The sequence below is a fragment of the Oreochromis niloticus genome, linkage group LG15 (genome assembly GCF_001858045.2).
Source record: "Oreochromis niloticus isolate F11D_XX linkage group LG15, O_niloticus_UMD_NMBU, whole genome shotgun sequence".
Taxonomy (NCBI): domain Eukaryota; kingdom Metazoa; phylum Chordata; class Actinopteri; order Cichliformes; family Cichlidae; genus Oreochromis; species Oreochromis niloticus.
In genome coordinates this window covers 20,700,779-20,725,492 of record NC_031980.2, presented here as the reverse complement: position 1 = coordinate 20,725,492, position 24,714 = coordinate 20,700,779, and the positions used below count along the sequence as shown (strand labels likewise).

The 24,714-nt window shown below is 38.2% G+C and overlaps 2 protein-coding genes across 3 annotated transcripts; one reads left to right on the top strand and one right to left on the bottom strand.

Moving 5' to 3' along the window:
* The first annotated feature begins 1,216 nt into the window (after positions 1–1,216).
* Positions 1,217–3,988, top strand: LOC109194903 (uncharacterized). Of its 2 annotated transcripts, none has more exons than XR_002056649.2 (2): positions 1,217–1,831; positions 3,366–3,988. XR_002056649.2 is itself a non-coding variant. In XM_019346304.2 (2 exons), the coding sequence occupies exons 1-2, from the start codon at positions 2,509–2,511 to the stop codon at positions 3,917–3,919; spliced, it is 642 nt and encodes a 213-aa protein (XP_019201849.1). In that variant the 5' UTR covers positions 2,335–2,508; the 3' UTR covers positions 3,920–3,988. The 2 variants fall into 2 exon arrangements, 1 of the variants encoding a protein (XP_019201849.1); XM_019346304.2 differs by lacking the exon at positions 1,217–1,831 and adding an exon at positions 2,335–2,596.
* Positions 3,989–13,787: 9,799 nt separating this feature from the next.
* LOC109194905 (integumentary mucin C.1-like) lies at positions 13,788–17,593 on the bottom strand. The gene is made up of 8 exons (XM_025899182.1): positions 16,724–17,593; positions 15,305–15,403; positions 15,109–15,207; positions 14,898–15,011; positions 14,660–14,746; positions 14,487–14,548; positions 14,130–14,195; positions 13,788–14,027 (listed from the first exon to the last, which is right to left on the bottom strand). Exons 1-8 carry the CDS (start codon positions 16,914–16,916, stop codon positions 13,887–13,889), a joined length of 861 nt encoding a protein of 286 aa, XP_025754967.1. The 5' UTR covers positions 16,917–17,593; the 3' UTR covers positions 13,788–13,886.
* Between the last annotated feature and the right edge of the window lie 7,121 nt (positions 17,594–24,714).

Here is a 24,714-nt window from a genome sequence, read left to right as displayed (position 1 = left end):
CGATTTTTTTTATTTTATTTTTTCTGAAAAGTGAAGGGGAAGTATTTCTGTGAGAATGTGGGTACAGCAGCAGCAAAGCTCTGCAGGTGTGAGCCTCTAATGTTGACCACAAAAACATCAGAAATACAAATGGTTCACACACTGATGGACTAACAGAACTTTAGGTCCTCACTATTTTGTTTTTCCTGATCAGTGGATTAAAAAATACACGTTGTATGACACACACGAGTAAACCTCTAAAAAGTTTTTTGAGTTGGCTAAAATTTATGTTGCTGGTAACTGCTCCAACTTACTTCATGTGACCCACTGATGTTTTTGTAGGTCAAAAGCAAAGCAAAAAAACTGAATCAGCCACATCTGAGTTTAAACTGTTTAACCAGTGTATGGCAGGGTTGTGGTCTCGGCCTGCTGCAGTGGAGGGGCATACAGTGAGCTCTCAGGCGGCATTGAGGTGGCAGAGGAGACAGGTTTATGTGCTGTGAGTGATGACTCTCTCTCCCCCCTATATATAGTGACAGCGGAGACGCTCAGGAGAGCAAGTGTGAGTGGAGGCGCTCCAAAAGGAGCTGTTCCTTGTGTCACCATTGCTGTAACTCAAAAGCTACTGAACAAGCAAAATAAACTGAGTTTCAATCATGTCAAACCCTGTGTGTGTTGGAACCTTGCTACACAGTGAAACAATGATTATTTTAAAAATCAAAATGAAATCTGTGAAAGATTTCTCTAAGAACATTGCAGGAGCTCCTGACTGAGAAACTAATTGATTTTAAATGTGACCTACAAAATTAATATTTTCTGGATTTTTATAATGATCAGTCTGTTATAAATCATATGAGATGTCACAGCCACTTTGTTTTATACAAAACGCAAAACTGTTTTTAGCCTTTCAGCCTACAAATATGGAGATCTTTGGTCGACATCATCAAGCACCTGAAAATCTGAAAATTTGATGCCCTTCCCAAAGCAGCCTACAAAGTATAACCAAAAATATTCACAAAACTCAAAACCTGCCAGACATTATAAGAAATGTAAATGAGACATTAGTTGACGTATGTGCAAGAATATGGATAACAGCTCTCTGTATATTATATATATCTAAGTAACATTATGACTTGTTTTTTCATAGCTATATGTAGGACATGAGTAACTATCAAAAACAAAGCAGACAAGGTGAAAAACTATTCATAAATTACATGGCAGTTAATGCATTACCAAGTAGCACCACCAGGTGTTCTATATAGATGATGTAGACCAGTGATTAATCCCCAAACTGTGGTACTTGTACCACTAGTGATACTTGGGCTCTCTCTGGTGGTACGCGGGAAATCTCCAATTTTTTTTTAACATTAAATAATCTACCATTGTGGAGGTATGCGAAGACGTCACGAGAGTTCCCGAGGCTCTCCTGGGAGGCGGGGTCGACCCAAAAACGTCTCCCTGAGCGTGAGTCTTCTATGAAGAGCAGCCTTTCCTTATCGCCAGCCACTACAGAGCGCTGGTGGGCTTGTTTCCCTGGGCCTTAAAACTGCAAAGGGGGCAGACATCGCCGTGCTGCGGCGCCAAAATGCTGATGGTAAAAACACAGCCCATTTCTCCGGCGCCATCGTGCCACGATGCCACCAACCATTGATGAGTCGGAGGCCCCAGGGAGAATCGGTGGGATCGCGGGAGATGCCGTCGTTAAGTTGGGGACTATCGCCTGGATGCCGAAGCTCCTAGTAGCCAGGAGAATCAGATCAGCTTCTGTGAGTGAGCGGTAATCCTTCACAGCCAGCAGCGGGGAGTTGGCAAGGCCAGCACGCACTGGAGCGGGCAACTGTCGGAGGAAACGGTGAGTGAAGAGGAATCCACCGTCATCCGTTCTTAGCAAGGACAGCGTGCTTTCCATGAGCTTGCGAGTGGTACCATCACCCAGTGTGAGGTAGCATAACTTAGTAGCAAGGAAGATGATAAGTAAATAGCATCAGCAGACCATTTAAATTTCTTTTAAGTATATTTTATTTCTGGCATCACCATTCTACCATAAAACAATCAACCTGGAATGCAAAAATCCCACTTGCTTTATACAGGACTTTACCCACACCTGACCTCGTAAATAGGTCAGACCAAACAATACAATTCCAAACAAAGAACAGGAATAAGATTATGCATGAAATTGACAAACTCATTTACTCAGCTAAATGGTTTGAAAAGTAAAACACTGCATACAATATAACTCAAAAGGCTACTTTAAAGAAAATAAACAATACTATACAAAATGGGGTGAGGGGAAGGGTGGGGGGTTTGCCCTCCACACCCCCTTTGCCGAGCTTAAAAACTGGCACCTTTTGCACGTACGAGCACGCCCGCATGCACTCTCATGCACGCGCTTTCACTCATCTGAAAAAGGGGCACTTCCTGTGGCCATGCGGTCCCACTGCGCACGCTCTGTCTCCTCCTACTGGGTGTGTTTTAGAGAAAATAGCTATATATTGGAGCAAAAAGGATTAGGTTTTTATAGTGTTTTTCATGCGATACTCTCCGCACTTTCAGCAAGAATTTCCACCTCCAACTATGGCCTTCACATCAGACATCCGAGCAGCCTCTGACTCTCTAGGTATGTCTGCAGATATCCGATCTTCAGCAGTCCATCAAGAGTCTACAGAGACTGATTTTAATTTTGCGTTTAGAGGTGTGTGCGGGTATGTTTATTCAATTAAATATAGTGATGGAAAAGTGACCCTGTATGTAGATTCTGGTGAGGGGGAGATTTGGGGAGTTAGCGGGACACACTCTATGTCTATCAAAAACTGGAAACTGTTTCGCTCAGTCGTCTGTCAGGACCTGGATCAACCGGGGTTCCCGGAGATGCTTTATGTTTCACAATGGGTCAGTCCAACAGGTCCTGAACTCTACCGTGTAGAAGCGGACCGTTTCAATCGTCCTGGCGACGACTTCATTTTTCTTAGTGTGTGTGAAGACAGGGAGGGTGTAATTGCGGACCGGGGCCTTGAAAACTGGAGACTGAACCCATACCCCCTCACCCTTGAAGAACGTTTATCATGGTTTAAGGATTTGTTTTTTATTCAGTGGTCAGACTGGAGAGCTCTGCAGCGGGTGTTTAATGAGGTCGATAAGACTATCCAGAGAGACAAGGTCAACTCTTCTTATGAGAATATTAGGAAGCGTCTTGTATATGATCAGCTCACACATGGCCCGAAGATTGGTTTACCTTCTGGCATGTTCAGGCCAAAAATCATCAAAAACTCTGAGGACTGAAAAAAAGAAAAAACAAAAAAAACAAATGGTAGGTTGTCTATGTGTGAGAGCCATTGGTATTATACCCGATATTTTGAAAAAATGCAATGTATGGATTTCTTTTACAGACAACATCTGCCGTATTGTGGACCGCTCAGAGTCTCCCCCTCCAGCACTGCTAATCCAGACCCCGCCGACTCCTCCCCTCTCTCCAGGATGCTCACAGGACTCTGCAGGATCACACCCGTCTGAGGAAACGGAAATCAACATTAAACTCGCAACCTTCCACCTGCTGTCGATGGCACTGAATGAGTATGTGCAGGAGATATGTTATGGATGCCAATCCGGTCACCCCAGTCAGTTACAGCACAGCTGCTTGTTTGAATTGCCTGTGTTTTTCTTCGAGACCTACTATGATGAGGTGATGGAAAAGCTCCGGACGCCCCGATTCATCCCAGCCATCCGTCTGTTTGTATCCTCGTACAGCGTCTGCGAGACTAAAGCACATATCATCAGCACTGCAGAGCATCTTCTGTGTGAACTGAGATCAGTGTCGCACATTGTATGCATCATTGATGAGAATGTCGGATACCTGCTAAACACCAATCATCACACCCATGGTGTTAAATCAGCGTTGCTCCACATGATTGGAAACTACTGGTCTGGGAGACACAAGATTTAATGTACATCTGTTATAAAAACCTTACTGTGCACTACACAGAAAATTAAATAAAAACGTATGTTAACACTTTTTCTGTTCATTTGTATTTGTGTTTGGCCAAAGTGATTATGGAAAACACGCTGAGAAAAATATATCACAACCCTGCACACCCAGGGGGTTTAGGAAGTGTAAAGAACTCACTGACAGCAATACGGAGCGTATTGCTGTCAGTGAGGCAACAGGCCTAAAGCCATCATTACCTGATGTGGAGCGTTTTTTAAAAGGAGATGACACATATACTCTTCATAAACCTGCAAGGATACGTTTCCCCAGAAATAGTTTTGGTTAACGGGATTGACAAACAGTTTCAAGCTGATTTGGTTGACATGCGTGAATATTCTGCGGATAATGATAATGTTAGGTACTTATTGACATGCATAGATGTGTTTTCTAAGTATGCATGGGTTAGGTGCCTTGAAACCAAGACAGGACAGGCTGTTGCTGAAGCTTTTGGTGATATTCTGAGAGAGGGCCGTGTGCCTGAAAAACTTTAAACAGATTTAGGGAAGGAATTTTATAATAAACATTTTTAAAAACTAATGGAGCAGTATAACATCACACATTTTTCAACCTTTAGTGAAATGAAATCATGTGTGGTAGAGCGTTTTAACCGCACCTTAAAGGGGAAAATGTGGAAATACTTAACATCAGTTAACTCGCGAAGATATGTTAATGTGATCCAAGATCTTGTACAGGCCTATAACATGTCTTATCACAGCTCTATCAAAATGACCCCCGACAAGGTGTGCAAAGATAATGAGAAAGCAGTCTTTAACACCCTGTACAAAATGAAACCCCAAAAACCGGTGACTTTTAAATTTAATGTGGGCGATAAAGTGAGAATATCTAAACTACGAGGCATATTCCAAAAGGGTTACCATCAGACCTACACAGATGAGTTCTTTACCATAAAGGAGCGTTTAGGAAGAGACCCTCCCGTATACAAACTAGAGGATCTCACAGGAGCTGCAAAGAAAGGTGTATTTTATAAACCTGAGATACAGCAGGTGACTGTTGACAAAAACAAAAGTTTTAAAATAGAGAAAATACTTGGCAGAAAAAAAGAGGGGCGAAAAAAGTTAGCGCTGGTCAAATGGCTCGGTTGGCCTTCTCATTTTAATTCATGGATCCCTGAAAAAGACATCATTGAAGTGTGATTAACAGAGATGCCGCAGCTCTGCATACTTTCATTCTGCACTAGACAAAGACTGAGGAAGGAAGGCAGGAAGGAAGGAAGGAAGGAAGGAAGGAAGGAAGGAAGGAATGGATAAAACAAACAACAACGCAGGCTTTTATATGAGCCTCTTCTCGAATGCTTCAGCACATGTTTATCCAGGCAATAAGATATCTAATTTTAGAACAAAGCTAGCAAAACCTATTGTTTTAAATGAACCGTATGAGGTTGGTGTTATAGAATTTCAATACCCTAGACTATGGTTGTCTTTTCCGCAATCAGATTCGCGAGTGGAAATTTATGATCCAGTCAAAGATGGAGCATTGTCCATAACCGTGATTGAGCTGTCTGTGGGGCATTATGCATCTGTGGCGCAGATAGTAAAAGAATTAAATTTTAAATGTCAGCAACATCAAGCCACTACCAACATTAAAACACAATACAGCGAAGTTAGTAACTATGTTAGTGTTATGGGCCCTACGGGCACAGTTCTCACATTTAGAGGGAGACTGGCAGAAATCTTAGGATTCAAATCAGAAGAACCGTTTGTACTTCATTATAAAAACACATACAACATACAACACATACAACAATAAAATGCCATGTGTACAGTGAGGACAGTCTCTATGTTACATGTTAGACAATAAACAAGAAAGGTTGGTGTGATATTTAACTGCAATATTTTTCGTAATTACACACATCAGTTTGAGGTAATAATTATGTAATCATAATTTCTCACCTGTGTTCCCACCTGATGCCTGGGTGATGGTAAACAGCTGCACACCTTCAGTGTGCTCATCAGTCGCTTTATACTGCAGTAACTCATAATTCCTTGACTTCAGTTTAAGGTGCGGTGTGGTAAAAGTCAGTGTTGCAGAGAAGGTACGTGGTGATACATCCAGGTCTGAGGATGTTTTGTCATTACCTTCAAACACCCACTCCACTATATGATGGCAGTGTTTGTATGTCAACAAACAGGAATACAAGGTGACATTATTATTTTTGTAACATATTTCCAGTGGTGAAGATATCAATTTTGTGGAAGTAAAGTTTGAACAGAAAAACAGTAACTTATTTCCTTTAATAATGATTTTATTATTTTAGTATGCTGCTATAAAAAGACAGTTTGAGCTCAAAATATAATATAAATACTCACTGTCAATAACATACAGAGCAACCTCAGTATCTTGATCTAGTTTTATTCCTGATTTGTAATGTTGACGGTCATAACGACCAACATCCTCAACTGTAACAGATTATCAGCTTTATTACTGCAGTGTTTCTGTAAATGAAGAGCAGGTATTACAGTTATGGTTATGCTGACCATCTATCACGTTTTCACAAGACAAAGTGACGTTATGGCCAGCTCTGTGACGTGAAGATGGTTGGACTCACCCAAACTGCTACTGCTCAGAAAAACAGAAATGCAAAACATGGCTTTAAATGTATGTATTGTAATCTTACCTGTAATCTGAAGCATCAACATCAAGACTAAGGACATTTTAATCAGTCTGCATGCATTCATTGTGTTTCTCTCTTTCTTGGTCTTTACTCTTGCTAGGACGTTTACAAATGACTCAGCCTCAGAGATAAGGAGAGCATCAAGTTACTGTTTACTCCGTCACTGTGACGTCAGTCTTTCACGAGCTGGATTAACACATTTAACATTATTTTCATCTCCTTGAATGCCCTCCCCTCTTTCAAATCAAATCAAATCACCTTTATTGTCACGTCACATGTGCAGGTACACTGGTACAGTACATGCGAGTGAAATTCTTGTGTGCGAGCTTCACAAGCAACAGAGTTGTGCAAAATACAATAACGTGCAACAAGCAAAATATAAAAATGGTTAATCTAAAAAGTAATAAATATATGTACCATATATAAAGGTATATACATTACTGAATGTGTGTACTAAATATGTTTTTCTACGTGTGTGTGTGTGTGTGTGTGTGAGTGTGTATATACATGTTTTACAAATGAAATAGAGTAAACAATAAAATAAGATATATAAAATATAAAATATACAGAGGTAGGTATGTGCAAAACAGTGGCATTAATGTACAGTATGGAGTGCATAATGTTGAAGTTCCAGTAGTGAGGGTGAGGTGTCTATGACGTGTTCAGCAGTCTGATGGCCTGGTGGAAAAAGCTGTCTCTCAGTCTGCTGGTTCGGGACCGGATGCTGCAGAACCTCCTTCCTGATGGAAGTAGTCTGAAGAGTTTATGGCTGGGGTGACTGGAGTCCTTGATGATCCTCCCCGCTTTCCTCAGGCACCGCTTCCTGTAGATGTCTTGGAGGGAGGGAAGCTCACCTCCAATTATCCGTTCAGCACACCGCACTACTCTCTGGAGAGCTTTGCGGTTGTAAGCGGTGCTGTTGCCATACCAGGTGGTGATGCATCCGGTGAGGATGCTCTCAATGGCACAGCGATAGAAGGTCCTGAGGATGCGGGGGCTCATGCCGAATCTTTTCAGTCTCCTGAGAAAGAAGAGGCGCTGCTGCGCCTTCTTCACTGTCTTGTTTATGTGTACTGACCACGTGAGATCCTCAGCCAGATGTACACCAAGGAAGCGGAAGCTGCTCACTCTCTCCACAGCGGCGCCGTTGATGGTGATGGGGGTGTGTACTCCTAGTGAACTAGTGAAAAGCATTTTAACATTTTTACCTTTTTCATTTCATGTATTTTTCCTTTGCAAAGGATGTTTGAAATGGAAGCCCAACACAGAGACTGTGTCAAAGAAGGGGCAGAGTTTTTTCTAAGGAAGCTTTAATCCTAAAACATGTGCTGCAAAATGTTGGAGATTTTCTGTCCAATTTTCTGTAATATATAAAAATGTCAAACTAGTATCAGCTGCCCAACAAGATTTAGATATCAGTTAGCAAACAGATAGCATTAAAACTTGCTGTGAAATGATTTTATTCATGATTTAAATTGTGCGCACTTTTGCCAACCAACCCCATCATGAGGTTGTTTGGCACACGCTGAAAAAGCCACAGTTACAAAGAATGAAGTAACAAATTTAAATAATATGAGCATGTAATCTGTGTATAACACAGAATTAGCAGAAGAAATTTTTAAAAATGTTCCAACCTCAGCACTTTTTGAAATGTTTTACTAAGTGTGAGCATTTTAAAAGGTCAATTCATTTATTACAGTTTTATGGCAGCACCCTCTAGTGGCCTTGAAGCAAACAGTCTCTCAACTAAATCATGACATCTCCGGTCTCCCTTACTTTTGTCTGCTGGGGGAGCAGGATTGGATCTAGTGATACGTACAGACTGAGTAAGCTGATTAGGACAGGCCTGGAGAAATAAGAGAAAAAAACAACCTTGTACAAACCATGCTTTTTATTAAAAAAATACACTAATAGTAATTATTAATGATAATACTTTTCACATGTTATTTGTTTGCCTGTATTCAATCTCATCATGAGCCATGACAAAGAGTTAAACATATTGCAGGTAAGATCATGACATTCAGATTTAATGTTGTGAAACTTATTTTGAGATAAGTTTTGAGCAGCAGCGGTTATTGATAGGGGCGACATGGGCGGTTGCCCAGGGCGGCATCGTGGTGGGGGCGACATCACAGGTATCTCATGCTACTCATGCTCCCCCGACATCAGCCAGCGCATATTGGGAATGGCAGAGGCACCGGTCGGTTTTCTGCCGCCCATTTGCTGGAAGTAAGGGCGCCCAGATTTTGTTAAAGAATTTTCTAACTGTTTTTTCTTTGAAAATACTAATACTTCTGATAAACATGGCATTTAAAAGAATAAACATTATCATGCTAGCAAGGTGTGGTCAAATGCAAACTCTATTTTCCCAGCTTTTCGCAGTGACAACACACAATAAACATTAAGCTGATTTTAACCAGCATAGTTATTTTATTTGTAGGGAGTTATGTTATTCTAAAAATTGAACCGGTGTTATATGAATCTTTATGTGTAAACAAAAGCATGACTATCAGAGTTACAGGCATTTTAATCCATCTGTTCTCAACCATCTTGTTTCTTTGTCCCTGTTTTGTCTTTTTTTGTTTCACACTCGCCAATGACAGAGTTTGAAACTTTGCTTCTTTTGTAGACTAAAACAGTACGTACTTCCTGTGAATACCAAGGTGTGACCTCCTCATCAGCACGTTTGTCTTTGAACATTTTATTTTTAGTCACAAAGGGGTGGATAAAGTCAATGCAAAAAATATATATATTTTAAATTACATCTGAGAGAAAAATGCTGAACATTAAATACTTCAGATCCAATATTATCTTTTCTTTAATCTTTCATACCATTTTAATGTGGCAAATAAGCATGACTGACCAGCCCGCTCATGTGGTATCTCATTGTGGTGAGTGAGGTTTTCGCTTCGATCAACAGCTACATTTGTGTCGCAGCAGAGCTTTGATCTCTTCTTCATTGTCATCATTAAAACTTCAGCAACCCCAGCTCTGACAGAAAAGAGTTAAATCTGATGTGTTTTTGAGGTGACTTGTCTCTGACATGAGGAAGAAAACTTCCAGCAGAGTTTGAACGAAATTTTTAGTTGATCTTGCTAAAAAATGGGCAGGCCTTCAGGAAGTTCCTTTTACCTTCACCAGTTTTTGTTCGTGGTCACATGAGCATATTTGTGCATTTATTTGTGTATAACTGTCTACCTTGGTTAAGAGGTGTTTAAGTATAAAGTGAACTTAAAATGTAGTGGGACTGTATATGAGAATGCAAAAAAATCTCTATCCTGATCAAACTTTGCACAGAGAAAGCAATATTTATTTAAGTATCAGCGGCATGGCGTAAAGTGATGACACAATATCACAAGTAATACTCACATTATGTCAGGATTGACCAATTTTAATTAGCACATAAAATTAAGAAAAAAGTAACAAATCATGTCTAACAGAAAGTTCAAATAGTGAAGAAATGTTGTAAAACCTTAATACCCTTAATACCACCCCTAGAGGGCGTCTCAGCTCTACGAGACTTCATGTCTCATAGAGCCGAAACACTGAAAGGTGATCTGCAAGTGATTTGTTTGTTTTATTGATCTGAATTCCTTGATCTGTTTTATTCATTGAACATGTTACAACAAGAATAAGGCTTTTATTTCCAAATACATTTTATCAAAGAGAAACTGAATGAAGTAAGAGGAGTCTACTCAGAAGTCGACTATTTTAGAAACCAGTGTCATCACCACACCCAGACCTATAAGGTACAAAAGAACCTGAGAAAAAAGATTTTGAAGACTATTATTTTTCTGCTAACATCAGGAAAACCTGAATAAGTTGATATTAATGATATCTTTTTTGTATAATCAAGAAATAGGTTGTTGTTAAAATACTATAGATACATAATATTTGTGTAGAAAAGTTAACCCTTTGAGGTCTGTCATCATATATGCTAACCCTAAGGTTTAATCTTTAAATCCTCTCACTTTTAGTTTTCACCAACACTGCAGTTATTCAACAAGAACAACAAGAAACTACAGTGGATCTGGAGAAAGAACGAAAACATGTTCTACACAGTTTCTGGTGCTGCGATGATGAGCTGGATGTTTTCAGCAACAACAAACACAGTTAATGACATAGTGACACAGTGACTGTTGTCGTAACTATTATTGGTGATGAAACACAAAATTAAACAAATAAAACAAATAAAAATTAAACAAATAAAAAAAACATTTTCTGATATTAGGAGTCAAATTTTCTGAAGTTCTGATTAAGGTTAAAAGACTGCAAATGTCACAATAATGTTCTGTCACTACTGGCATATAATGAGAACATGTTCTCATTATATGATGAATGTGAGGATCGTTTTAGATGAAGGTTTATAGCAGAGTTTTGGTTTCCAAGAGATAATTAAACTTGTCATAGTTACAGGAGCAGCACCTAATAAAGTAACATATTAATGGAGATTTGTAATATGTTTAGTTGCTTTTCTTTATGTTAACACTTACCTGTAAACTGAAGCATCAATGAGTGGAACCACTGAGCTCCTCTGTCTTTCTTTGTTTCTACTTTTTGTCACAGATGAAACTGTTTCTAAAATGACTCCGAGAACAATGGGTTTTGTGTGGTTTATAAGGTGTCACTTCCTCATAATGACTTCATCCTGTCTCCTCCCATATCGTAACCTTGCTGATTTTATTCAGGATTTTAATCATTAATTTTTGCTACACTTGTGCACAAAATAAAAAGGGACCATTTTGACATTTAGTTTTCATGGATTTTGCCAACTAACTTGCTTAGAATTGTTTAAACGGTAAAGTAATTTCTTCATCTGAAATAGCACAGAGGAAGTCAAACATATCTATGAACTCTTCACTTTTATAGACCATGTGCAAACAGGGCTCTTGGTGATATATGACATAATGGTACTTTACCACACTGGGTATGGAACAGGTGAGTCTTTTTTTTGTTTGTTTTCTTTTGAAGACTGACAGGGGATTTCTTTAAATCACCCTGCTGTTCTTTGTTCAGCTGAGACACCTGAGTTAGAAAACACACAAACACTGCAGTTGCCTTTTTACTCGCGAGGACGGTCACAGAGCGCCTGCATAGGAGACACTCACGGACACGCGCTCTATCATCGTCCGCGAGATTTATTTATACAGTTGTGTCTGTGTATGTGTCTATGTGTTGCTGTCACAGAGTTATTCTCAGAGCTGAGGTTCCCCTTTTCTAAATCTGTATGTTCTAGAACAAAAAGGGGAAGCTGCAAGTTGTTTATCACAGACAAGGTATATGTCAAAAGTCATGTAAACATGTGCTTCACTGATATAAAGAATACATTTCATGTAACTGATCAAAACATAATTTTCTTCTGACAAAGACTGAAGGGAAGTTCAGCAGTACATGACCAGAGGCTTGGCCCTCTGAAAATAACCAGATATGCATCACTCTAACATGACATAAATTACATGATAATTTACGAGATCCATCCCAAACAATAAGCATTTTGAACATATATTGTTACAGATTAAGTTTCTGAGTGTTTATTTTTTCCTTACGACCAGAAAAGTTGCTCTGTGTCTTGTACAATTCTTTGTTTCTTTAAAGCTCCCTGATTAAAGATCGGAGTCATAATATATCTAAAGTAAAATGATATACAGGTATGCAGTGAAATGTCAGAGCTCAGTACAAACAAGAGAGGTTTAATAATAGTGATGAGATAACAGGAAGGGGAAGTGACAATAATACACGCAGCTTTTACTGCTACTGATTTATCGCTGCTCTGCTCAATAGAGTCCAGTCTTCACTTCAGAAACCACTCTTGTCTTTCACAAGTCTTTTTTCACCCAGCTGGTTAGTTATTTGAGTTTATTTAATCAAGGACAGCACATAAAACAATGTTACATAATAAAACAATGCAACCGTTGTTTTGTACAGAGGTTTTCTAGCCAAAAGCTAGTGTCATACCAGTTGCCTCGCTCCCAACATCGCCACTGTCTGCTCTCAAAAGTGCCAGCCATGCTCCAGAGTCAGCTGGTGTTTGCATAGTTTCAGTGTTACAGCCTGCCTCCTATATCAGCCTGCTACAGTATCAAAGTCACAGCTGATCTTTGCCTCTCTAGCTCCTAAGCTCCTGTTTGGCTCAGCCTCCCAAGCTTCTGATCCAGAGTCATGACAGGACACACCCTTTCCAGTGACAGCAACTGAACCAGAGCTAGCCTCAGCCATCTGATTCCCAACCTGTGACTACCTGCCCATGCTCTTCTTCAGTACCATTGCTCTGACTCTTGAAGGGTTTTGCCTCTTCTGTTGGCTTCCTATCTGAAGCACTCTGCTTCAACAGTCTCACTAAGTAGTTCTTTTACTCTCCTCAGCTCAGGTTTTGTTATATTGTGAGTCACGTGTTTATTTATTAGTAAGCTAAAACATCAGCATAGATTAAACTAAGTCATATATGTTATACTTTCTGGTTTTATATGCAGCTAGTTAGGTGTTCATTTGTGCTATAGCATCTTAATGGAATGTGGAACAGCAGAGATGTTTTGGTGGGATTTTTTACATTATATTTTATTTTTCTACAAAAAACATCTGAATTAGTAGATGCTAAACTTACAAGAAAGCAAATTTAAAATACAGTTGGAGTAATAATTGATATTATATCATAGACACAATAAGATCAGGTAATCCAATTGGACATAAACAAGTAAGTTTTTGTTACATTTCCAAAACAAGGTAACATTATTAAAAAGGCAAAGAGATATAAAATATTGACTTTGCCTACAGTACATGAGCACGCAGTATAAAACGTTAACCTCAACTTCTAGAGGGAGTGTCAGTGGTTTCTTTGTTTCACTACCTCGAAAGCTGATACTGTTTGTATTGATGATTGTACATTAAGAAGAAATTTTTTCACAATTGTTTACCAATGAGATCACTATGATTGACATATGATAGATATTAACAGCTGAATACAAAGCATTTTAATTTTAAACATTTACCTTTCCTGTTATAACTTAACTCTATGAAAGAGGACCCCCTGGGGAAAAAACAAGTGGGGACATTTTTTTCTCAGAAATTTTAAAAAAGACATCCCCACTTTTTCCAGTGTCCCAAATCCTCTCCTGTACAACTCAACTTAAATAAAAGGTGGGAAACTTTAGCCAGTGTGTCAATCGCGTGTGTCATCTTATCAAATGCAGGTCATTGTTTTCTTTCTTTTTTTTATAGTTAAAAAAAAATTTAAAAATGTTTTTCACATATTTATCATATAATGCAAACAATCGATCAGAAAAAAGAATGTAACCTTCAGGCTGGAACTTGTTTCTTTTGTTTGTTGACGGTGGAATAGAGGTTGCTGGGATCAGTGGAAACGCCATCAGAAGAGAAAGGAAATTTCAGAGTGCTGTAAGTCACAGTGTCATCTTCATCATCATTATGATTACAGACCTGGAATGAAATATGATGGAGCGCAATTAGCTTTTTTCTGACCTGTGACAGAAGTTTAAAATTCACAATCTTAATGTTAATATATTCTTTTGAAAACCTTACCTTGGCTTTACACTTGGACCTCCTGATAAATCTGACAGAGACATAGGAGACATCTTCATCATCAGCCTGAATAGTGAAGACAACATATTGACTGATCACTAATGCATATGCAGAGTCAGTTTGACAGGTATTAGTCCTTTTGGGGTTTTTCTTGTCCTATTTGTCTTTTATCCATTCTTATAAAGGATAAAAATACATTTCAAAGAATAAATGCAATAGCTGTGAGAATAATGTCTGTTCACTTTGTTCTGCTGGACTAAGTCATATCAGGGTTTACACTCAGTCTCTCAAATGTGTGCAAGCGGTTGTCATTTTTGGGACTTCAAATAATGGAGTTTTCTAAAAGTAGCTACATACATTTATTTGGCAGCTGCGTTCACCCGCCACCTTAGTCGCTTCTTCCACCTGTGTTTTGCTTCCTAAAAAAAGATGAAAATAAAAGATAAAAGGAAACAAACTTGAGTTTAGAATTTCAAATCCAAGGTTCTCAATTATACTTTAAACTATAGCTGTAATTTTTTTTCCCTCACCATTTGATTTTTTCCATGTGGTGATGACTATAGCAAGTATTAGTACCATAATTCCCACAAGAACAATGATAAACCATTTCCAAAGTTCTGGAAAGAAAAATTAAAACAACAATCACTGGTAATGTTGAGCTTTGGATGTTGTGAGCAATAAAAAGCTTTTTGATGGAGCCACAGCTCGAGTCTACAGTGTACAATTTAGACCTTAGGCTTAAAACGGTGTGGGCAATCCATTCTGTACCTGTATATTTTATTCCAGTTGTTCCAGCTGTTGTTGTAGGTTCGCTTGATGGTAATATAGTAGTTTTATTTGTTGTTGTTGATGTTGTGGGTTTTGGTGTTGTTGTGTTGTCACCTTAAATAACAAGAAATGTATTTAAAAAAAGTAAATACCTTTTAGTTCAGCTTTTATTCTTGCCCAAATGTTGACTGTAACAACAGACAGTTGCTACCTGATGAAGTCCTTTCTGTTCCATTTGCTGATGTAGGTTCAATAGTAGTTGTATTTGTTGTTGTTGATGTTGTGGGTTTTGGTGCTGTTGTGTTGTCACCTTAAATAACAAGAAATGTATTTAAAAAAAGTAAATACCTTTTAGTTCAGCTTTTATTCTTGCCCAAATGTTGATTGTAACAACAGACAGTCGCTACCTGATGAAGTCCTTTCTGTTCCATTTGTTGACGTAGGTTTAATTATAGTTGTATTTTCTGATTGCGGTGTTAATGGTTGTGTTGCTGTTATATTGTTGCCTGAAATAATTTAAAAAATGCAGAAAATTAAAGAAATACATGCAACAAACTTTCCAACATAAAATATTACCGTGGCAGAGGTTTGTTCCCCGGCTCAGCTGCAGGGAAGGAGTGAGGCAGTGAGCTCAAGGGAGCAGTGCCAAGAGGCTGGAGGGACAGGTAGCGCTAATTTAACTAATGAGGTTTCTCCCTTTATATATAGTGAAGCCGGAGACCTGAGAGAGGAGTGTACACTGACAACTGACTGGGAAGTTGTTGAACTGTGTACAGAAACGTCCAGCATATGTGTGTGGTGCTTTATAAACACTCCCCATATATACAAATATACCAGTGTGTTGGGTCTATCATTACAATTACATATTAATATTGCAGCAACAGTAGCCAAAAGTTAGTACAATATTTAACTTGCAAAGTTTTACTTTATATTTTTAAGATGGGGAAAAAAAACTTTTTTTAATAACCAAAAATTCATATTGTAACTCAAATACGTTGAGTAATTATACACATCAGTTTGAGGTAGTTCATCATAATTTCTCTGTTACTTCAGCTCTAACATGTAAACACTGTGTGGCGATAAGTATAAGGACATTGAAAAGATGGTGCAGAAAGCTGCAACCTGTAAGACGGAAAAACCACACAAATGTGGAAGAGTGGATTTGTACAAAATGAAACAGATGGGAGTGGATAGATGCAAGGCTAGTGGTTACAGACTCATTCAATAAAGTATTTATGTTGCATCACAAGACAGCTCATCAGTTTGTTTCACTAACTCATCTCAACAAGGCTTTTTGCAGAGAGTATAGCGTCCGTGGCAGTTTGTCTTGAAAGAACAACTGCAATCTCTACTTTCTGACTTTTTTCTCAAAATATCAAAAATCGATTATCAACTTAAATCTGGAAATTTCGAATTTATTTTCAAAATGATCAGGGCGATCGTGGCTCAAGAGTTAGCAGTTTGTCTTATAATCGGAAGGTTGCCGGTTCGAGCCCCGACAGTCTCGGTTGTTGTGTCCTTGGGCAAGACACTTCACCTGTTGCCTACTGGTGGTGCCCGTGTCCGGCAATCTCCCCTCTGTCAGTGTGCCCCAGGGCAGCTGTGGCTACAATGTAGCTTGCCATCACCAATGGGTGAATGACTGAATGTAGTGTAAAGCGCTTTGGGGTCCTTAGGGGCTAAGTAAAGCGCTATACAAATACAGGCCATTTACCAATAATATTTTTTTCCTTAATGTGGCCATAATACTCCTTCATTGGTGAAGTCATATTACTTAATGAAATCACATGTTAATGCAATATTTGTATTTTAATATGTGTCCTTACCTCTACACTGAAGTATTAGTAGAGAGAATAAAGACACTTCAATCCATCTGAATGGGACCATGGTGCTTCTTCTGTACTCATACACACTAATGACACTGTATCTAAAGGTTTGACTTGTTAAAGATAAATACTTGTGCTGTGTGGGGTTTGTGAGGTCACTTCCTGCCAGTGACTTCACTCTCCTCTGGCACATCTGGCCAACAATAGATTATAGGAAGTCAAATGTGTGAAGATTGTCAGCTGAGATAAGTATAATGCAGCTCTCTTCTATTTCTCTTTAGTTTGTGTTTAAAAAAAACAAAAAAAACAAAAACACAACCAGGTTTCAGTGTGATGTTTGAGAATGCACAAACTAAAGAGGCAATTTATTCTGCCACCTGAATTTGACTCCTAATATCATCGATGCAAAACAATGATGCCGTCAGAACAAGTCTCAGTATCTGATGTCATTTTCTCTGCATACCAAAATAGCTGTTTTGTTGAGAATGTGGCTACAAGAGCAGCTGAAGTTTGCAGGTTTATTGAGACAAACATCATGATAAAATGACAATTTTTTCCATCATTATATGTCTGTTTATTTTGTTGTGAAAGTAGACTTTTTCAAAATTATTTCTGCAAGACAAAATAAAAATCAATAAGCAAATAAGATCAAATGCAAGTCAAATACCAGGAGACAGATCTGGGGTTTCAGAAGTTCAGGGCATTTGAAGGGTTTTACGTTGCAATATAAAGCACTTTGAGGCGATTGTTGTTGTGATTTGGTGCCATATAAATAAAACTGAATTGCACTGAATTAACCTGGAGGGGGGCAGGCAGAGCAGAAGAACACTTCAGGGGGCCAACTTGAATGCGGGGAAAGTTAGGGATTTTGTTCAGGGGATCAAAGCTTGAGCAGGAAAAAATGTCTTTACAATAAAGACAGTTTAATAAAATAAAAAAGTTCTCTACACACCCTCCCTTACCAGAGGCGTGGCAGCTTTAAGGAGTCTTTACCTCTGAGATAAATTAGTCACTATGAGGTGTCACTTCCTGATAGTGACTTCAGTCTCTTCTTTTAGGCTACGTCTACACTAACCCGGATAAATTTAAAAACGCTCCACGTCCACACTATCGTTTTCAGTCGTTTTCACAGAGTTGTGCGTCCACATTGAAACGGATGATAACGCTTACGTTCCAGTAATGCGCATGCGCGAAACGCAAGAAGATTCGACCTGCCTCATTTCTGTCTGCCGTTTATTTACTTTCCGGCTCTTTGAAACGTCGCATTAAAATGTTGAGGAAAAGCACCGAGTTTTTTCAATGGACTAACAATGAGGTGGAGTTGTTGCTGCGAGTAACACAAAAGTACAAAGTTGCAAAAGCGAGTGAGAATTAAAGAATTTGAAGAAAAGCTATCTGGAGCATGTACAGACTGATATTAATCTTTAATAGCGCTGTCAAAATTGAGAGCAAACAAAACAACTGCTGTATAATGCCTTCCGCTATCTTAGTTTAATTGGTCACATGACTGCATCACATGACTAAAATGTGTCATCGTTTTCAAAAAGGCTCCTGGTAGAGGTAGAGGGCAGAATTTGTCTGTTTCCTACCCTACCTACTGAGTTACAGGGCTGTTGCTCTTCCTCTTTGCCAGAAGATGCTAAGGTCCCTCGGCCATCCACGGAGAGATTAAACAAAGTGATTCTACCATAAACATTTTGCTACTTTGCTACATTATTTTTTCAAGCCCCCCCCCCCAAAAAAACATTCAAAGCACCACAGCTGTAACCTGATATCACACAGAAGCTATCAACTGAGCCCTGTAGAGTGAAGTATGAAGCTGCTCTTCATACTTTTGTCCACCAGATGTCACCAAAGAGGACTGTGTTGAAAACCTTTGACTAATGACCCTTTCTTTTTTTTTTTTTTTTACAACTTCAGCGCTTCAGAAAGTTTCACTCAGCGATCACTACCACCTCTTTGTCTCCTGATCTGTTTCTCTGACTTGTCCTCTCTCAGGTTTGTTTTCACTCACAGTTTGATTAAAAAGTTTTATTGGCTGAATAAATGATTTCTCTGTGTACATACATCGATTATAATAACTATTGAATAAATGATCATTTAAAGTTATCTTTCTTATTAGATGAAGCGAAGTGCACATAGAAAATGATTTGTTTTCTGAAAATGAGATGAAATAAATGAATAATAAAATAATTAATTTCATTTCTGAGGTGAGTTGATGTTGAAGTTGTTGATCAGTGGAGTCTGACAGAAGCAGAAGAGTCTCCAGTGTTTTCATAGTCCACTGTACCTTCATCTTCATCATTATGCCCCTGTGGGGAAAAAAACAACATACTATAGATTCTCTCTTTAAAATGCTACTATTGATGAGTTATCTGATGGTTTATCTTATTATTATTAATTATTGTGGCGGGGCTTGGGGCTTGGGGCGTGGGGCATGGGGCGTGGCCGATGGCACGGCTGCGGGGGAGGTTGGCGCAACCTGAGCTGAATCATCGCGTCACTCCTCCCCCGCATTAAAAATGGACTAGGGCCTGTTGGGTGGTGTGGTTGTTGTGTATTTGTGTGGTTGGCAGCTAGGGAGCTGCAGCCGTGAAAGTGTGTGAGCAACATTTCAGTAAGCTAAAGGAACTTGTTTCAAGACAGTGGATCTTGAAACTAGAGAAAAACTAGAGATTTTTCACTTGTTCCACTGGCAGATTTTTTCACTTAATACAAGATATTTTAGCTTGAAATAAGTAAAAAAAATCTGCCAGTGGAACAAGTAAAAAATCTCTACTTTTTCTCTAGTTTCAAGATTCACTGTCTTGAAACAAGTTCCATTAGCTTACTGAAATGTTGCCATGTAGCTGATTGTGTCTTATTTTAAATGTAATGAGATAATTTTGACTAGAAATAAGACAAATATACTTGGTAAGATTTTGAGTTTTTGCAGTGTAAATAAATAAAATGTCACTGAATGCTGAAACGTGGTCGTGTTGTGCTTCACCCTCCTGCCTCAAAACATGTGCTGACTAGCCGGCTCCCATCTTTACGCCCATCTTCAGTAGATCCCTGGAGCTATGTGAAGTTCCCTCCTGCTTCAAACGCTCCACGAAGAAACCCACCATTATAGAACTGAATGATTATAGACCTTTCGCCTTGATGTCTGTGGTCATGAAATCCTTTGAACTCCTGGTGTTAGCTCATCTGAAGGACATTACAGGATCCTGTTTGTGAACTTCACTTCAGCTTTTAATACTGTTGTGCCTGAACTTCTCTTCTCCAAACTCTCCCAGCTTAGTGTGTCACCAGCTATCTGTCAGTGGATCACCAGCTTCCTGACAGATAGAAAGCAGCAAATGAGGCTGGGAGAGATCACCTCTGAAACACAGTCTCCCAGTATTTATGTGTCCTCTCACAACTATTGGTCTCCCTCTACACCAATGACTGGCCTTTTTTTTTTAAATTTTTGACCTGGTGCCCTCTGGCAGATGGTATAGAAGCCTGCAGACCAGGACCACCCGACACAGGAACAGTTTCTTTCCCCTCGCCAGCTCCCTCCTAAATAGTTGAACTGTCACATTGCTTCACACTGACAGACTGCAACTTAACATTCTGTATATCCTGTGGTATTCATTTTTGTAATCCTGTATTTTTTGTATATAAGGATTTATTTAGATTGTTTTTTATATTGTTGGTTTATGTATATTATTTTTGTCGCTCATATATTGTTGTGTTTTGCAACGTTGTGCTTGAGAGACACCATCGACCAAAACCTAATTCCTTGTATGTGTTTGCGCACATACAAAAAATTTGATTTTCAATAAAGGTTGTAAGTGTTTCTGCAATTTTATCTGCTGCTTATTTTATCTTCTATCTTTTGTACATCCTCAGTTAAAGAAAAGAATAAATATCGCTAACATGTTGTTTGCTCTGTGAAGTTATAACAAAATATTTAGTGTTGAGACTCACAGTGTTTCCTTTCATCTGTTTTTTTTCCTGAAATGACAAAAATCACAAAAGAGAGCTGAAATAATTAAAACTCCACGTTTATCAAAGCTTTAACTGTATGAACGTTTCATCTTTGAAGTTCTCACCTTTAGTTTTTGTCCACATGTTGACTGTAACAGCAGATATTAGGAGTGCTGCTAAACCCACAGACACGATGATGCATCTGAACAGAAAACCTAAAAACAATGAAACCATTTAGACTTCAGCTTTTTGTTCTGTGAAAAGAATAAATGTGGTGAAAACATTCAGTTTTGGTATTTTTGTTATTAGATTAAAATATTAAGCCTGCTGTCAATAATGATGATCAAATACATAAATATGTTAAATATGTTTAAAAAGCACTGAAAAATAAAAACTGAAATAAGCTTTTACATTTAGTTTTTTAAAAAACATTTATTTATTTATTTGCTTTCATTTAAATCAGACTGTCTGTCATGAAACAAAAATATAAAGATGTTGAAAAAGTGATGTTGATCAAAGTTCACAGAATCAGAGTGATAATCTGTTTTTGTAGGGAAAAATCTGTCTTCTCTGACTCAGTGGTTTCTGGCTGTAACTTTGTGAGATCACTTGCAAAGAGAGTGCTGCACCAAAAACCTGGTGATTTCACTAACACGTTGCAGCGGGCACTCACTATTTGCATGAAAGAAAAAAACAGAAGCAAGCATTTGCAGACATGTCTGCATCTTACATTGTGTTAACCTGCTAGTGACCCAAGCAATCACAAGGGGGTTTTCAGCACAGCACCATAAACTTCTTTGAAACCAGTTACACCTTGAAGCTGTGAACACACATTTTTCCGTAGTGACCACTTCCTGTCAGCGCTCACAGTCTGTAGGTCTGTGTGAAAGAGGTCTAACTAAAGCCCAGAGTCCACCTGACATTCAGACTTTAAGTTTTAATCACAACTGTCACTGAATTTCTTCACCCAAGTGTCAGTCTGACATTCAGATATTTTATGCTGATTTTGTCTTTGTGACATCTTCACCTAAAGAAATGAAATTACAAAATAAAATAAAAAAAAATGATGTTAATCAAAAATAAACACCAAACTATCTTTACAAAAATAAATTAGGTGGAGTGGTGCAATATCTAACAATAAACCGGTGAACTCATCACTGTGAGGGGATTTGAAATATTCTTGACTGTTTAATTACCCGAGGACTTGAACTTGAGTGTAAGAAGAGTTTCAATTATAAAGGTTATTTCAGATGTTACTACCGGAGAGTTTTGCAAATTCTTGAGGAGATTTTGTTGTTGTTGAGGTGAATTCTGCTGTCGTTGATTCTGACTTTTCTTCAACTAAAAAATTAAATAAGACAAAGTAAAAAAAGAATGATGCCAAGAAAAAAACCTTGCAAACTATGTTTACAATAGATAATGTAGAGTGCTGCAATATTTAATAATTGTTGAGGTTTAAATTTATAATCTTAAATTCTTATATGCTGATTATATTGCTTTAGTCAGTTAAATCATTCTGCTAATCACTGTGAAGTGATTTGAAGATAATCTCACCTGTTTTCTCACCTGAGGATTTGAGTTTGAAGGGAAACAGTTGTTCTTCATTAGTGTAATCATCTGTCACTTTACATTTCAATGAATTATAAAACTCTGACTTCTGATCACGGTGAGATCTTTTAAATGTCACAGTCACAGAGCAGGAACCTGGTTTAATCTCCACGTCTGATTTTTTCTTTTCACCCTCATGCAGCCACTCCACTGTGTGTCTACAGTGTCCATGTGTCAGCACAGAGCAGTTCACAATGACTTTATCATTGTTCTCATGTTCAGTCACTGGTGAAGATGGAGATATGGAAAGAGAAAAACAACAGGGCATCATCACTGTAATAAATACTGTTGGAATATTTCAGTTTGTTCCAAGTTTGAACTAAAAACATGATGTAAATACTCACTGTTAATAACAGACAGATCAATCATAAAGTCTGAACCTTCTTGTGGTCCTCGTCTTGTTTTGTACTGTCTGCAGGTGTAACAACCAACATCTTCAGCTTTGACCTTCTTTATATGCAGAGAACAGTTCGCTGTAACACTCAGTCTGGTGTATTCAGCTGTAACATTTTCTTTAATCTGTCCATGAACAACCAGCTCTACTGCTGTGTTTCTTGAATCATCGAATAACCAGGTACTATAGTTGCAGTTATGTTGACCATCTATCACATTTTCACAAGACAAAATGATGTCATGTCCAGCTCTGGCAGCTCTGAAGGAGGACAAAGTCTGTGGTGTTGTTTCTGCTGAGGACAGGAGAGTGAAATGTGACAAACTATAACATGAACACTGCAGTTAGATTAACAGTTAGTTTAAGGATTATTTTAGATCATTTATTTCTCATATTTTGTTTGCAAGAGTCCAGAAAACTCAAAGTTACAAAGAAAATACATCTTTCTCAGTTAAAGGAAGAACATACTATTGTGTGTGTGTTCTGTGTTTCCTTACCTGTAATCTGAAGCATCAGCAGCAGGAATGAAGACATTTGAATCCACATGACTGCAGCCATCGTACTTCTCTGTCTGTCAGTCTCTACTCTCTGCTCTCACATTCACAAATGAGACAGTCTCAGAGATGAACACAGCTTCAACTTCCTGCTCACTTCCTCATCAGTGGTTTACTCTCCATCACTTGTTCTGAATTTATTTAGTCTTCAGCTTTGAAATGAACCTTAACCTCCCTCTCTATGTATTTATAAACTGAAAATGTGAGGGTTTTTTTTTTAACATTGATAGACATTGATTTTTATGTTTTGTAATTTTTATAAAGTCTACTGTCTCCCTGCAAGCTTTACAGGGAGGACAACAGCAGACAAATCCTTAGTCTCGAAAAATAGAGGAAGTTAAATATGTGATGAGTACTGAGAGAAGTGTTTGCATTCATGCGGCTTTACTTTATATATGGTTTACTCAAAGAAAGCAATGTTCATGTTTGTGAGCAGATAAAATAGGTGAAGAGTCCTTACGAACAAGAATTTGTGTTGAAACATGTTGATACTGCAGCAAACACCACTGCTAGCAGCTGGATAAGGACACAGATAAGATGTGTTAGTAGTCTGAGGCCTGTTGGCCATCATTGTACCTATGAAGTCATTTTTTTCTGAGAAGTGAAGGGGAAGTATTTCTGTGAGAATGTGGGTACAGCAGCAGCAAAGCTCTGGAGGTGTGAGCCTCTAATGTTGACCACATAAACATCAGAAACACAAATAGTTCACACACTGATGGACTAACAGAGCTGTCTTTAAGTCCTCACATTTGATTTTTTCTGATCAGTCAATTAAAAAATACACATTATATGACACACACAAGTAAACCTCTAAAAGGTTTTTTTGAGTTGGCTAAAATCAAAGATGCTTACTGCTCCAACTTACTTTATGTTACCCACTGATATTTTTGTAGGTCAAAAAGCTCATAAAATCCAACTGCAAAGAAACTGAATTAGCCACCTCTGAGTGAAAACTGTTTAACCAGTGAAACAATGATTATATTAAAAATCAAAATGAAATCTGTAAAACATTTCACTAAGAAAACTGAAGGAGCTTCTGACTGAGAAACCAAATGATTTTAAATGTGACCTACAAAATTAATGTTTTCTGGATATTTATAATCATCAGTTTGTTATAATCACATTAGATGTCACAGCCACTTTGTTTTATACAAAATGCAATCTTATAAACAGTTTTTAGCCTTCAAGCCTACAAATATGGGGATATGATCTTTGGTCTACATCGTCGAGCCCCTGAACATTAGTAATTAAAATACAATTTGATGCAGTTCCCAAAGCAGCCTGCAAAGCATAAACAAAAATATTCACAAAACTTAAAAACTGCCAGACTTTATAAGAAGTGAAAATGAGACGTTGGTTGACGTATGTGTTGATGTGTTTTCATACAAGCAGGACATGAGTAATTATCAAAAACATAAGAGACAAGGTGAAAAACTATTCATACATTATATGACAGTTAATGAATTACCAAATAGCACCACCTG

Coding starts and splice junctions, on each gene's coding strand:
- LOC109194903 (XM_019346304.2), top strand. CDS start 2,509: ATGCGATACTCTCCGCACTTTCAGCAAGAATTTCCACCTCCAACTATG. Junction 2,597..3,365: donor AGCAGCCTCTGACTCTCTAG/GTATGTCTGCAG, acceptor TTTCTTTTACAG/ACAACATCTGCCGTATTGTG.
- LOC109194905 (XM_025899182.1), bottom strand. CDS start 16,916: ATGTGCCAGAGGAGAGTGAAGTCACTGGCAGGAAGTGACCTCACAAAC. Junction 15,404..16,723: donor ACTAATACTTCAGTGTAGAG/GTAAGGACACAT, acceptor AAATTATTTCAG/GCAACAATATAACAGCAACA. Junction 14,549..14,659: donor CACATGGAAAAAATCAAATG/GTGAGGGAAAAA, acceptor ATCTTTTTTTAG/GAAGCAAAACACAGGTGGAA.